This window comes from Oncorhynchus tshawytscha, unplaced genomic scaffold (genome assembly GCF_018296145.1).
Source record: "Oncorhynchus tshawytscha isolate Ot180627B unplaced genomic scaffold, Otsh_v2.0 Un_contig_1655_pilon_pilon, whole genome shotgun sequence".
NCBI classification, from domain to species: Eukaryota; Metazoa; Chordata; class Actinopteri; order Salmoniformes; family Salmonidae; genus Oncorhynchus; species Oncorhynchus tshawytscha.
Window position 1 is genome coordinate 40,720 of NW_024608975.1, and position 16,351 is coordinate 57,070.

The following is a 16,351-nucleotide window of genomic DNA, read 5'->3' on the forward strand; positions in this document are numbered from 1 at the left end:
GCTCAGCTGGTAGAGAGACACACACATTAGCTGGTCCCCTGTAAGCTCAGCTGGTAGAGACACACACATTAGCTGGTCCCCTGTAAGCTCAGCTGGTAGAGAGACACACATTAGCTGGTCCCCTGTAAGCTCAGCTGGTAGAGAGACACACACACATTAGCTGGTCCCCTGTAAGCTCAGCTGGTAGAGAGACACACACATTAGCTGGTCCCCTGTAAGCTCAGCTGGTAGAGACACACACACATTAGCTGGTCCCCTGTAAGCTCAGCTGGTAGAGACACACACACATTAGCTGGTCCCCTGTAAGCTCAGCTGGTAGAGACACACACACATTAGCTGGTCCCCCCTGTAAGCTCAGCTGCTAGAGACACACACATTAGCTGGTCCCCTGTAAGCTCAGCTGGTAGAGACACACACATTAGCTGGTCCCCTGTAAGCTCAGCTGGTAGAGAGACACACACACATTAGCTGGTCCCCTGTAAGCTCAGCTGGTAGAGAGACACACACATTAGCTGGTCCCCTGTAAGCTCAGCTGGTAGAGAGACACACACACATTAGCTGGTCCCCTGTAAGCTCAGCTGGTAGAGAGACACACACATTAGCTGGTCCCCTGTAAGCTCAGCTGGTAGAGAGACACACACATTAGCTGGTCCCCTGTAAGCTCAGCTGGAGAGAGACACACACACATTAGCTGGTCCCCTGTAAGCTCAGCTGGTAGAGACACACACACATTAGCTGGTCCCCTGTAAGCTCAGCTGGTAGAGAGACACACACATTAGCTGGTCCCCTGTAAGCTCAGCTGGTAGAGCATGGTGCTAGCAACGGCAGGATAGTGGGTTCGATTCCCGGGAACCACCCATACGCAAAACGCATGACTAAGTCTTTTTGGATAAAAGCATCTGCTGAAAGCCATATTATATTATTATAATTAGCTGTTGGCCAAGAACGTGTTAGCTCTTGGTTTGGAATGGCTAGCGCGTTAGCTCTTTGTTGGTTTGGAATGGCTAGCGTGTTAGCTCTTTGTTGGTTTAGAATGGCTAGCGCGTTAGCTCTTTGTTGGTTTGGAATGGCTAGCGCGTTAGCTCTTTGTTGGTTTAGAATGGCTAGCATGTTAGCTCTTTGTTGGTTTGGAATGGCTAGCGCGTTAGCTCTTTGTTGGTTTGGAATGGCTAGCGCGTTAGCTCTTTGTTGGTTTGGAATGGCTAGCGTGTTAGCTCTTTGTTGGTTTGGAATGGCTAGCGCGTTAGCTCTTTGTTGGTTTGGAATGGCTAGCGCGTTAGCTCTTTGTTGGTTTGGAATGGCTAGTGCGTTAGCTCTTTGTTGGTTTGGAATGGCTAGGGGTCCCCAAGGAGAGGTTTGGAATGGCTGGGGTATCCTATTTAGTTAGCTTGCTGTTGCTAGCTAATTTGACCTGGAACATAATCATGGAGGTGTTATTTTACCTGAAAAGCACAAGGTCCTCTACTCCAACAATTAATCCACACATAAAAACGGTCAACCGAATCGTTTCTAGGCTTCTTCTCTGGACGTTACATTGTGACTGGCAAATTTAATAAATTAGGTGCATTATCGCCACCGACCTTGTTCGTCTTTCAGTCACCCACGTGGGTATAACCAATGAGGAGATGTCACGTGGGTACCTGCTTCTATAAACCAATGAGGAGATGTCACGTGGGTACCTGCTTCTATAAACCAATGAGGAGATGGCAGGTGGGTACCTGCTTCTATAAGCCAATGAGGAGATGTCACGTGGGTACCTGCTTCTATAAACCAATGAGGAGATGGCAGGTGGGTACCTGCTTCTATAAGCCAATGAGGAGATGGCACGTGGGGACCTGCTTCTATAAGCCAATGAGGAGATGGCACGTGGGGACCTGCTTCTATAAGCCAATGAGGAGATGGGAGAGGCAGGACTGGCAGCGTGATCTGCGTCAGAAATAGAACTGACTTCTATTTTAGCCCTTGGCAACGCAGACGCTCGTTGGCAGGTGCGCGCAGTGTGGGTGCAATAACTGAATAATATAGATTTCTAAATGTATTTTGCACCGACAGATTAAATATGTTTTCATTCTACACACAATACCCCATAATGACATCACAATACCCCATAATGACATCACAATACCCCATAATGACATCACAATACCCCATAATGACATCACAATACCCCATAATGACAAACCAAAAACAGGTTAAGACTTTTTTCCAAATGTATTACAAATAAAAATTTAAAATATCACATTTACATAAGTATTCAGACCCTTTACTCAGCACTTTGTTAAAGCACCTTTGGCAGTGATTACAGCCTCAAGTCTTCTTGGGTATGGTTCTACAAGCTTGGCACACCTGTATTTGGGGAGTTTCTACCATTCTTCTCTGCAGATCCTCTCAAGCTCTGTCAGGTTGGATGGGGAGCGTCGCTGCACAGCTATTTTCAGGTCTCTCCAGAGATGTTCTGGCTGGGCCACTCAAGGACAGACTCAAGGATGATCAACGGAAACAGGATGCAGCTGAGCTCAATTTCGAGTCGCATAGCAAAAGGTCTGAATACTTATGTAAATAAGGTATCTGTTTTTATCTTTAATAAATGTGCAAAAATGTATAAAAACGTTTTTTGCTTCGACATTATGGGGTATTGTGATGTCATTATGGGGTATTGTGATGTCATTATGGGGTATTGTGATGTCATTATGGTTTTAATCTATTGTAGAATAAGGCTTTAATGTAACAAAATGTGGAAAAAGTCAATTGGTCTGAATACTTTCTGAATTATACTGTATATAATAGGTAGTGTTCACCGTGGGGTCTGTGTGTGTTCGTGTTACTGTGTGTGTGCTCACCGCGGGGTCTGTGTGTGTTCGTGTTACTGTGTGTGTGTGTGTGTGTGTGTGTGTGCTCACCGTGGGGTCTGTGTGTGTTCGTGTTACTGTGTGTGTGTGTGTGTGTGTGTGCTCACCGTGGGGTCTGTGTGTGTGTGTGTGTGTGTCACAGTGGGGTCTGTGTTCGTGTTACTGTGTGTGTGTGTGTGTGTCACAGTGGGGTCTGTGTTCGTGTTACTGTGTGTGTGTGTGTGTGTGTGTGTGCTCACCGTGGGGTCTGTGTGTGTGTGTGTGTGTGTCACAGTGGGGTCTGTGTTCGTGTTACTGTGTGTGTGTGTGTGTGTCACAGTGGGGTCTGTGTTCGTGTTACTGTGTGTGTGTGTGTGTGTGTGTGCTCACCGTGGGGTCTGTGTGTGTTCGTGTTGTGTGTGTGTGTGTGTGTGTGTGTGTGTGCTCACCGTGGGGTCTGTGTGTGTTCGTGTTAATGTGTGTGTGTGTGTGTGCTCACCGTGGGGTCTGTGTTCGTGTTACTGTGTGTGTGTCACAGTGGGGTCTGTGTTCGTGTTACTGTGTGTGTGTGTGTGTGTGTGTGTGTGTGTGTGTGTGTGTGTGTGCTCACCGTGGGGTCTGTGTGTGTTCGTGTTACTGTGTGTGTGTGTGTGTGTGTGTGTGTGTGTGTGTGTGTGTGTGCTCACCGTGGGGTCTGTGTGTGTGTGTGTGTGTGCTCACCGGGGGTCTGTGTGTGTGTGTGTGTGTGTGTGTGTGTGTGTGTGTGTGTGCTCACCGTGGGGTCTGTGTGTGTGTGTGTGTGTGTGTGTGTGTGTGTGTGTGTGTGTGTGTGTGCTCACCGTGGGGTCTGTCCAGAGAGAGCACTTGCGGCAGTGCCTACAGGGAGCGCCAGGGGAACGGGCGTGCTGACAGAAGTGGTTGTATCCACTGATTGGCTCTCGGCACAGGTAACACATGTAGCTTCCACAACGACACCACATCCTGTTACATCCCTCAGACTTCACCAGACCTGTTCCACACTTCACACACTTCCTGACCCGAGCTGCTGTCATCCGCTCCTCACTGTAGGGGATAGAGAGGAGTTGGGACCCTAGTTAGGACCCCAGTAAGCGCCCAACACCAGACCTGTTCCACACTTCACACACTTCCTGACCCGAGCTGCTGTCATCCGCTCCTCACTGTAGGGGATAGAGAGGAGTTAGGACCCTAGTTAGGACCCTAGTTGGGACCCTAGTTAGGACCCTAGTTGGGACCCTAGTTAGGACCCCAGTAAGCGCCCAACACCAGACCTGTTCCACACTTCACACACTTCCTGACCCGAGCTGCTGTCATCCGCTCCTCACTGTAGGGGATAGAGAGGAGTTAGGACCCTAGATGGGACCCTAGTTGGTAACCTAGATGGGACCCTAGTTGGTAACCTAGATGGGACCCTAGTTGGGACCCTAGATGGGACCATAGTTAGGGCCCTAGTTGGTAACCTAGATGGGACCATAGTTAGGGCCCTAATTGGTAACCTAGATGGGACCATAGTTGGGACCCTAGTTAGGGCCCTAGTTGGTAACCTAGATGGGACCCTAGTTGGGACCCTAGATGGGACCATAGTTAGGGGCCCTAGTTGGTAACCTAGATGGGACCATAGTTAGTGGGACCATAGTTAATATATTGTTTTCACTATATATTTTACCTCTTGGGGATGTCATTTGAAAACATAATGTAAACTTTCACTGCTATGCGGATGACACACAGCTGTACATTTCAATGAAACATGATGAAGCCCCAAAATTGCCCTCGCTAGAAGCATGTGTTTCAGACATAAGGAAGTGGATGGCTGCAAACTTTCTACTTTTAAACTCGGACAAAACAGAGATGCTTGTTCTAGGTCCCAAGAAACAAAGAGATCTTCTGTTGAATCTGACAATTAATCTTAATGGTTGTGCAGTCATCTCAAATAAAACTGTGAAGGACCTCGGCGTTACTCTGGACCCTGATCTCTCTTTTGACGAACATATCAAGACCATTTCAAGGACAGCTTTTTTTCCATCTACGTAACATTGCAGAAATCAGAAACTTTCTGTCCAAAAATGATGCAGAAAAATTAATCCATGCTTTTGTCACTTCTAGGTTAGACTACTGCAATGCTCTACTTTCCGGCTACCCGGATAAAGCACTAAATAAACTTCAGTTAGTGCTAAATACGGCTGCTAGAATCCTGACTAGAACCAAAAAATTTGATCATATTACTCCAGTGCTAGCCTCTCTACACTGGCTGCCTGTCAAGGCAAGGGCTGATTTCAAGGTTTTACTGCTAACCTACAAAGCATTACATGGGCTTGCTCCTACCTATCTCTCTGATTTGGTCCTGCCGTACATACCTACACGTACGCTACGGTCACAAGACGCAGGCCTCCTAATTGTCCCTAGAATTTCTAAGCAAACAGCTGGAGGCAGGGCTTTCTCCTATAGAGCTCCATTTTTATGGAACGGTCTGCCTACCCATGTCAGAGACGCAAACTCGGTCTCAACCTTTAAGTCTTTACTGAAGACTTATCTCTTCAGTAGGTCATATGATTGAGTGTAGTCTGGCCCAGGAGTGGGAAGGTGAACGGAAAGGCTCTGGAGCAACGAACCGCCCTTGCTGTCTCTGCCTGGCCGGTTCCCCTCTCTCCACTGGGATTCTCTGCCTCTAACCCTATTACAGGGGCTGAGTCACTGGCTTACTGGGGCTCTCTCATGCCGTCCCTGGAGGGGGTGCGTAACCTGAGTGGGTTGATTCACTGATGTGGTCATCCTGTCTGGGTTGGCGCCCCCCCCTTGGGTTGTGCCATGGCGGAGATCTTTGTGGGCTATACTCGGCCCTGTCTCAGGATGGTAAGTTGGTGGTTGAAGATATCCCTCTAGTGGTGTGGGGGCTGTGCTTTGGCAAAGTGGGTGGGGTTATATCCTTCCTGTTTGGCCCTGTCCGGGGCGTCCTCGGATGGGTCCACAGTGTCTCCTGACCCCTCCTGTCTCAGCCTCCAGTATTTATGCTGCAGTAGTTTATGTGTCGGGGGGCTAGGGTCAGTTTGTTATATCTGGAGTACTTCTCCTGTCCTATTCGGTGTCCTGTGTGAATCTAAGTGTGCGTTCTCTAATTCTCTCCTTCTCTCTCTTGGAGGACCTGAGCCCTAGGACCATGCCCCAGGACTACCTGACATGATGACTCCTTGCTGTCCCCAGTCCATCTGACCGTGCTGCTGCTCCAGTTTCAACTGTTCTGCCTTATTATTATACGACCATGCTGGTCATTTATGAACATTTGAACATCTTGGCCATGTTCTGTTATAATCTCCACCCGGCACAGCCAGAAGAGGACTGGCCACCCCACATAGCCTGGTTCCTCTCTAGGTTTCTTCCTAGGTTTTGGCCTTTCTAGGGAGTTTTTCCTAGCCACCGTGCTTCTACACCTGCATTGCTTGCTGTTTGGGGTTTTAGGCTGGGTTTCTGTACAGCACTTTGAGATATCAGCTGATGTACGAAGGGCTATATAAATACATTTGATTTGATTTGGGGCCCTAGTTGGTAACCTAGATGGGACCCTAGTTGGGACCCTAGATGGGACCATAGTTAGGGCCCTAGTTGGTAACCTAGATGGGACCATAGTTGGGACCCTGAATAGTCAGATCTGATGGTTCTGGCAGGCTACTTCCTGTCTGTCAGCTGCAGGAAGTCTGAGGAGCTGTGGACAGCAACAACAGGAAGTACCTGACGTGTATGGTAAGTGTGGTTGTAGTGAGTGTATTAACACTATGTGTTTTAGAGTGTATGTGTGTGTGTGTGTGTGTGTGTGTGTGTTAGCGTGTGTGTGTGTGTGTGTGTCTGTGTGTGTGTGTTAGCGTGTATTAACACTGTGTGTGTGTTAGTGTGGAGAGACAGGAAGCACCCGCCTGCTAAACTTCCTGCCCAGTCATCCGGGAAACAGAGCTGTTTACCCAGTACCCTCTCTGGTGTGAGAGGAACAGGACACAGAGCAGGGTTTAGCTCCATGCCTGCACTAACACCTGGGGGTTATTCACTATGAACGAAACAGAACCAACCGAGTTCATTTAGAAACACTCATTTTCAACGCAACTCGGTCGGCCCTGTGACCAATCACAGCCCAGAGAGTCAACTAGGTCGGCCCTGTGACCAATCACAGCCCAGAGAGTCAACTAGGTCGGCCCTGTGACCAATCACAGCCCAGAGAGTCAACTAGGTCGGCCCTGTGACCAATCACAGCCCAGAGAGTCAACAAGGTCATTGTACAGACGACACAGCTGGTATGTCACTAGGTCGGCCCTGTGACCAATCACAGCCCAGAGAGTCAACAAGGTCATTTTTACAGTCATATCAGGTGACTTGGGGGTGGGACTACAGTAGGTCTCAGTCGTGGTTGGCCAATAAGATCAGCTTTACAGTCATATCAGATGACTTAGGGGTGGGACTACAGTAGGTCTCAGTCGTGTTGGCCAATAAGATCAGCTTTACAGTCATATCAGATGACCTGGGGGTGGGACTACAGTAGGTCTCAGTCGTGTTGGCCAATAAGATCAGCTTTACAGTCATTTCAGATGACCTGGGGGTGGGACTACAGTAGGTCTCAGTCGTGGTTGGCCAATAAGATCAGCTTTACAGTCATATCAGATGACTTGGGGGTGGGACTACAGTAGGTCTCAGTCGTGGTTGACCAATAAGATCAGCTTTACAGTCATATCAGATGACCTGGGGGTGGGACTACAGTAGGTCTCAGTCGTGTTGGCCAATAAGATCAGCTTTACAGTCATTTCAGATGACCTGGGGGTGGGACTACAGTAGGTTTCAGTCGTGGTTGGCCAATAAGATCAGCTTTACAGTCATATCAGATGACCTGGGGGTGGGACTACAGTAGGTGTCAGTCGTGTTGGCCAATAAGATCAGCTTTACAGTCATATCAGATGACCTGGGTGGTGGGACTACAGTAGGTCTAAGTCGTGTTGGCCAATAAGATCAGCTTTACAGTCATTTCAGATGACCTGGGGGTGGGACTACAGTAGGTCTCAGTCGTGGTTGGCCAATAAGATCAGCTTTACAGTCATATCAGATGACCTGGGGGTGGGACTACAGTAGGTCTAAGTCGTGTTGGCCAATAAGATCAGCTTTACAGTCATTTCAGATGACCTGGGGGTGGGACTACAGTAGGTCTCAGTCGTGGTTGGCCAATAAGATCAGCTTTACAGTCATATCAGATGACTTAGGGGTGGGACTACAGTAGGTTTCAGTCGTGGTTGGCCAATAAGATCAGCTTTACAGTCATATCAGATGACCTGGGGGTGGGACTACAGTAGGTCTCAGTCGTGGTTGGCCAATAAGATCAGCTTTACAGTCATATCAGATGACCTGGGGGTGGGACTACAGTAGGTCTCAGTCGTGTTGGCCAATAAGATCAGCTTTACAGTCATTTCAGATGACCTGGGGGTGGGACTACAGTAGGTCTCAGTCGTGGTTGGCCAATAAGATCAGCTTTACAGTCATATCAGATGACCTGGGGGTGGGACTACAGTAGGTTTCAGTCGTGTTGGCCAATAAGATCAGCTTTACAGTCATATCAGATGACCTGGGGGTGGGACTACAGTAGGTCTAAGTCGTGTTGGCCAATAAGATCAGCTTTACAGTCATTTCAGAAGACCTGGGGGTGGGACTACAGTAGGTCTCAGTCGTGGTTGGCCAATAAGATCAGCTTTACAGTCATATCAGATGACTTAGGCGGTGGGACTACAGTAGGTTTCAGTCGTGGTTGGCCAATAAGATCAGCTTTACAGTCATATCAGATGACCTGGGGGTGGGACTACAGTAGGTCTCAGTCGTGTTGGCCAATAAGATCAGCTTTACAGTCATATCAGATGACTTAGGGGTGGGACTACAGTAGGTCTCAGTTGTGAGGCCAATAAGATCAGCTTTACAGTCATTTCAGATGACCTGGGGGTGGGACTACAGTAGGTTTCAGTCGTGGTTGGCCAATAAGATCAGCTTTACAGTCATATCAGATGACCTGGGGGTGGGACTACAGTAGGTCTCAGTCGTGGTTGGCCAATAAGATCAGCTTTACAGTCATATCAGATGACCTGGGGGTGGGACTACAGTAGGTCTCAGTCGTGTTGGCCAATAAGATCAGCTTCACAGTCATATCAGGTGACTTGGGGGTGGGACTACAGTAGGTCTCAGTCGTGGTTGGCCAATAAGATCAGCTTTACAGTCATATCAGATGACTTAGGGGTGGGACTACAGTAGGTCTCAGCCGTGTTGGCCAATAAGATCAGCTTTACAGTCATTTCAGATGACCTGGGGGTGGGACTACAGTAGGTCTCATTCATGGTTGGCCAATAAGATCAGCTTTACAGTCATATCAGATGACCTGGGGGTGGGACTACAGTAGGTCTCAGTCGTGGTTGGCCAATAAGATCAGCTTTACAGTCATATCCTCTGGCCCGCTTTGAGGACAATACAGTGCCACTGACACGGCCTGCAACGAAAACATGCGGTCTCTCCTTCACTGCAGCCGAAGTGAGTAAGACATTTAAACGTGTTAACCCTCGCAAGGCTGCAGGCCCAGACGGCATCCCCAGCCGCGCCCTCAGAGCATGCGCAGACCAGCTGTCCGGTGTGTTTACGGACATATTCAATCAATCCCTATACCAGTCTGCTGTTCCCACGTGCTTCAAGAGGGCCACCATTGTTCCTGTTCCCAAGAAAGCTAAGGTAACTGAGCTAAACGACTACCGCCCCGTAGCACTCACATCCGTCATCATGAAGTGCTTTGAGAGACTAGTCAAGGACCATATCACCTCCACCCTACCTGACACCCTAGACCCACTCCAATTTGCTTACCGCCCAAATAGGTCCACAGACGATGCAATCTCAACCACACTGCACACTGCCCTAACCCATCTGGACAAGAGGAATACCTATGTGAGAATGCTGTTCATCGACTACAGCTCGGCATTCAACACCATAGTACCCTCCAAGCTCGTCATCAAGCTCGAGACCCTGGGTCTCGACCCCGCCCTGTGCAACTGGGTACTGGACTTCCTGACGGGCCGCCCCCAGGTGGTGAGGGTAGGCAACAACATCTCCTCCCCGCTGATCCTCAACACTGGGGCCCCACAAGGGTGCGTTCTGAGCCCTCTCCTGTACTCCCTGTTCACCCACGACTGCATGGCCATGCACGCCTCCAACTCAATCATCAAGTTTGCGGACGACACAACAGTGGTAGGCTTGATTACCAACAACGACGAGACGGCCTACAGGGAGGAGGTGAGGGCCCTCGGAGTGTGGTGTCAGGAAAATAACCTCACACTCAACGTCAACAAAACTAAGGAGATGATTGTGGACTTCAGGAAACAGCAGAGGGAACACCCCCATCCACATCGATGGAACAGTAGTGGAGAGGGTAGCAAGTTTTAAGTTCCTCGGCATACACATCACAGACAAACTGAATTGGTCCACTCACACAGACAGCATCGTGAGGAAGGCGCAGCAGCGCCTCTTCAACCTCAGGAGGCTGAAGAAATTCGGCTTGTCACCAAAAGCACTCACAAACTTCTACAGATGCACAATCGAGAGCATCCTGGCGGGCTGTATCACCGCCTGGTATGGCAACTGCACCGCCCTCAACCGTAAGGCTCTCCAGAGGGTAGTGAGGTCTGCACAACGCATCACCGGGGGCAAACTACCTGCCCTCCAGGACACCTACACCACCCGATGCTACAGGAAGGCCATAAAGATCATCAAGGACATCAACCACCCGAGCCACTGCCTGTTCACCCCGCTGTCATCCAGAAGGCGAGGTCAGTACAGGTGCATCAAAGCTGGGACCGAGAGACTGAAAAACAGCTTCTATCTCAAGGCCATCAGACTGTTAAACAGCCACCACTAACATTGAGTGGCTACTGCCAACACACTGTCAATGACACTGACTCTACTCCAGCCACTTTAATAATGGGAATTGATGGGAAATGATGTAAATATATCACTAGCCACTTTAAACAATGCTACCTTATATAATGTTACTTACCCTACATTGTTCATCTCATATGCATACGTTGATACTGTACTCTATATCATCGACTGCATCCTTATGTAATACATGTATCACTAGCCACTTTAACTATGCCACTTGGTTTACATACTCATCTCATATGTATTTACTGTACTCGATATCATCTACTGTATCTTGCCTATGCTGCTCTGTACCATCACTCATTCATATATCCTTATGTACATATTCTTTATCCCCTTACACTGTGTATAAGACAGTAGTTTTTTTTTTTTTTTTGAATTGTTAGTTAGATTACTTGTTCGTTATTACTGCATTGTCGGAACTAGAAGCACAAGCATTTCGCTACACTCGCATTAACATCTGCTAACCATGTGTATGTGACAAATAAAATTTGATTTGATTTGATATCAGATGACTTAGGGGTGGGACTACAGTAGGTCTCAGTCGTGGTTGGCCAATAAGATCAGCTTTACAGTCATATCAGATGACCTGGGGGTGGGACTACAGTAGGTCTCAGTCGTGGTTGGCCAATAAGATCAGCTTTACAGTCATATCAGATGACCTGGGGGTGGGACTACAGTAGGTCTCAGTCGTATTGGCCAATAAGATCAGCTTTACAGTCATATCAGGTGACTTGGGGGTGGGACTACAGTCGGTCTCAGTCGTGTTGGCCAATAAGATCAGCTTTACAGTCATATCAGATGACTTGGGGGTGGGACTACAGTAGGTCTCAGTCGTGGTTGGCCAATAAGATCAGCTTTACAGTCATATCAGATGACTTAGGGGTGGGACTACAGTAGGTCTCAGTCGTGTTGGCCAATAAGATCAGCTTTACAGTCATATCAGGTGACTTAGGGGTGGGACTACAGTAGGTCTCTTGCGTAATATGGGCCGTAGCTACTGGCATTATGACAGGATGCACTCAGAACGGATCCTAGGATTCTTCCATCGCTTTGGCATAAAAATGGCTTATCGGGGAAATCCCACAAATCTACCAAACTGTTACAGACCTATATCCATCCTGCCCTGCCTATCTAAGGTCTTCGAAAGCCAAGTCAACAAACAGGTCACTGACCATCTCGAATCCCACCTTACCTTCTCCGCTGTGCAATCTGGTTTCCGAGCCGGTCACGGGTGCACCTCAGCAACACTCAAGGTACTAAACGATATCATAACCGCCATCGATAAAAGACAGTACTGTGCAGCCGTCTTCATCGACCTTGCCAAGGCTTTCGACTCTGTCAATCACCATTTCTTATCGGCAGACTCAGTAGCCTCGGTTTTTCTGATGACTGCCTTGCCTGGTTCACCAATTACTTTGCAGACAGAGTTCAGTGTGTCAAATCGGAGGGCATGCTGTCCGGTCCTCTGGCAGTCTCTATGGGGGTGCCACAGGGTTCAATTCTCGGGCCGACTCTTTTCTCTGTATATATCAATGATGTTGCTCTTGCTGCGGGCGATTCCCTGATCCACCTCTACGCAGACAACACCATTCTATATACTTTCGGCCCGTCATTGGACACTGTGCTATCTAACCTCCAAACAAGCTTCAATGCCATACAACACTCCTTCCGTGGCCTCCAACTGCTCTTAAACGCTAGTAAAACCAAATGCATGCTTTTCAACCGATCGCTGCCTGCACCCGCATGCCCGACTAGCATCACCACCCTGGATGTTCCGACCTTGAATATGTGGACATCTATAAGTACCTAGGTGTCTGGCTAGACTGTAACCTCTCCTTCCAGACTCATATCAAACATCTCCAATCGAAAATCAAATCAAGAGTCGGCTTTCTATTCCGCAACAAAGCCTCCTTCACTCACGCCGCCAAGCTTACCCTAGTAAAACTGACTATCCTACCAATCCTCGACTTCGGCGATGTCATCTACAAAATGGCTTCCAACACTCTACTCAGCAAACTGGATGCAGTATATCACAGTGCCATCCGTTTTGTCACTAAAGCACCTTATACCACCCACCACTGCGACCTGTATGCTCTAGTCGGCTGGCCCTTGTTACATATTCGTCGCCAGACCCACTGGCTCCAGGTCATCTACAAGTCCATGCTAGGTAAAGCTCCGCCTTATCTCAGTTCACTGGTCACGATGGCAACACCCATCCGTAGCACGCGCTCCAGCAGGTGTATCTCACTGATCATCCCTAAAGCCAACACCTCATTTGGCCGCCTTTCGTTCCAGTACTCTGCTGCCTGTGACTGGAACGAATTGCAAAAATCGCTGAAGTTGGAGACTTTTATCTCCCTCACCAACTTCAAACATCAGCTATCTGAGCAGCTAACCGATCGCTGCTGCTGTACATAGTCTATTGGTAAATAGCCCACCCATTTTCACCTACCTCATCCCCATACTGTTTTTATTTATTTACTTGCTCTTTTGCACACCAATATCTCTACCTGTACATGACCATCTGATCATTTATCACTCCAGTGTTAATCTGCAAAATTGTAATTATTCGCCTACCTCCTCATGCCTTTTGCACACATTGTATATAGACTCCCCCTTTGTTTTCTACTGTGTTATTGACTTGTTAATTGTTTATTCCATGTGTAACTCTGTGTTGTCTGCTCACACTGCTATGCTTTATCTTGGCCAGGTCGCAGTTGCAAATGAGAACTTGTTCTCAACTGGCCTACCTGGTTAAATAAAGGTGAAATAAAAATAAAATACTCATTTGAAGGGGTGTCCACATACTTTTGTATATATAGTGTATGAAGGAGAGATGGTGAGGACCCCTCTCTCTCTGGTCAGGCACTTACAAGGCCACCTGCATGGACCATATTAACATATGAGGGAGAGATAGCAAGGACCCCTCTCTCTCTGGTCAGGCACTTACAAGGCCACCTGCATGGACCATATTAACATATGAGGGAGAGATAGCAAGGACCCCTCTCTCTCTGGTCAGTAACTTACAAGGCCACCCTCATGCGTATCTCATCTCGTTCCATGACCTGGTCACATGACTTCCCAGCATGCTCCTTCCACTGGACACGGCACTTCCTGCAGCTCTCCTGGAGAGAGGGGGAGAGGGGAGCGGAGGGGAGGAGAGGGAGGAGAGATTCGGTAAACAGTAATGTAGCATCCAAGGTTTAGGTTTTCCCCCTAAATTAATAGTGTCAGAGATCACATGTTCTCCTCCCCTCGTCTCAATCAAAACACAGGTTACAACATCCAACACACAATAGTGAGACTTGAGACTGTAGAAATAATGGAAACGAGGGGAGAGGAAAGGAGGAGGAGAGGGGAGAGGAAAGGAGGGGTGAGAGAAATGGATGAGAGGGGAGAGGAAAGGAGAGGTGAAGGGAGAAGAGGGGAGTGGCAAGGGGAAGGGAGGCGAGAGGAAAGGAGATGAGCGGAGGAAATGTCTTCCTAACTAGAGCACGGCTGGGTTGCAAAGGAGAACCAGTAGAATGTTTTAAAAAGGGAGTTGTCCTAAACCAAGTGTTCCCCAGCCACTGCAACAGACAGCAGCATTTAGCTACTGCCACTATCACTGCAGAGGCTGCCTCAAACACTGGCTGACTGTGGCTCTGGGAGTGACTGGCTGACTGTGGCTCTGGGAGTGACTGGCTAGCTGTGGCTCTGGGAGTGACTGGCTGACTGTGTGTGTGTGTGTGTGTGTGTGTGTGTGTGTGTGTGTGTGTGTGTGTGTGTGTGTGTGTGTGTGTGTGTGTGTGTGTGTGTGTGTGTGTGTGTGTGTGTGTGTGTGTGTGTGAGTGAGTGCAGTGAGTGAGTGACTGAGAGCCTCAAACACTGGAGACTGCAGCAGCAGAAGTGTGATCTGTCCCTGACTGCGTGGTTGCCTAGTAACAGCATCTCCACCGGCTCAACATGCTGAAGGACATCTGGGGGACACACACTCAGTTTCATTAAGAAGAAGTGCATCGATGTTGTCGTCCCCACAGTGACCGTACATATCCCAACCAGAAACCATGGATTACAGGCAACGTCCGCACTCAGCTAAACGGCTCAGTTTTCGTGGTCCCCAATTTCGTGGTATCCAATTGTTTTAGTAGCTACTATCTTGTCTCATCGCTACAACTCCCGTACGGGCTCGGGAGAGACGAAGGTCGAAAGCCTTGCGTCCTCCGAAACACAACCCAACGAAGCCGCACTGCTTCTTAACACAGCGCCATCCAAACCGGAAGCCAGCCGCACCAATGTGTCGGAGGAAACACCGTGCCCCTTGCGACCTAGTTAGCGTGCACTGCGCCCGGCCCGCCACAGGAGTCGCTAATGTGCGATGAGACAAGGATATCCCTACCGGCCAAACCCTCCCTAACCTGGACGAGGCCAATTGTGCATCGCCCCATGGACCTCCCGGTCGCGGCCGGCTGCGACAGAGCCTGGGCTCGAACCCAGAGTCTCACTGCGATGACCACTGCACCAACCGGGAGGCCCAAAGCTGCAGTCTGGACACTAATCCAGACGCTTAAAAGAAATCCCGCAAAAGGAACACCTACGTGAGAATGCTGTCCATTGACGACAGCTCAGCGTTCAACACCAGGCTTTGTCCCCTCCTGTACTCCCCTGCTCACCCACGACTACGTGACCAAGCACCATCATTAAGTTTGCCGACCACACAACGGCGGTAGGCCTGATCACCGTCAACGATGAAGACAGCCAATAGGGAGGAGGTCAAAGACCTGGCAAGTGTGGTGCCAGGACAACAACCTCTCCCTCAACGTCAGCAACACTAATGAGCTAAATCGTGGATACAAGAAATGGAGGTCTGAACACGCCCCCCTCATTTACATCGCCGGGGCTGTAGTGAAGCAGGTCGAGAGGTTCATGTTCCTCGCTGTTCAAAAGTGTCTTGTCATATTTTTTATTGTATAGAACTTCCTTAATGTTACAGGACCCCCAGAAGAAAAGCAGCTGTTCCTCTGTCCAGTGTCTGTGTTCTTTTGCCAAATCTTTTGCCAAATCTTTTTTTTATTGGCCAGCCTGAGATATGGCTTTTTCTTTGCAACTCTGCCTAGAAAGGCCAGCATCCCGGAGTGGCCTCGTCACTGTTGCATTGTGGGTAGAAGGCTTGTAAAGTAAGCATTTCAGTGTACAGTCTACACCGGTTGTAATGAGCACGTGACAAATAAAAATATTATTCGACACGCAGTAATCCCACGATCCTTTAAAGGACTGGTTGCCTGACAACCCCAAACTAAGTAGTGATGTCATATTTACGTTCCTAATTAATAGTGATGACTGTGGCAAACGACAGCTTCAGCAACAACCAGCGTTAGCGTCCCAGGTGACATCTCAACTCACTGTTGGCTGCTCTTCAAACCCCTGCATTTTACCCACAATGCCACAGGCTTTCAGTCCAAGTCCCCGCTTTGTCATCAAACACCTGTAATTTACCCACAATGCCACAGGCTTTCAGTCCAAGTCCCCGCTTTGTCATCAAACACCTGTAATTTACCCACAATGCCACAGGCTTCCAGTCGAAGTTCACA

At 48.7% G+C, this 16,351-nt stretch overlaps 1 protein-coding gene across 1 annotated transcript in view; it reads right to left on the reverse strand.

Moving 5' to 3' along the window:
• Positions 1-4,067: 4,067 nt before the first annotated feature.
• Positions 4,068-16,351, reverse strand: part of LOC121844066 (E3 ubiquitin-protein ligase RNF216-like) — a 39,338-nt gene continuing 27,054 nt past the window's right edge. Inside the window, exons 6-7 of the mRNA XM_042313939.1 lie at positions 13,809-13,906; positions 4,068-4,170 (exon numbers count right to left, since the gene is read on the reverse strand). Coding sequence (XP_042169873.1) covers positions 4,083-4,170; positions 13,809-13,906 — 186 coding nt within the window. The 3' untranslated portion in view covers positions 4,068-4,082. The remainder of the gene's footprint in view (positions 4,171-13,808; positions 13,907-16,351) is intronic.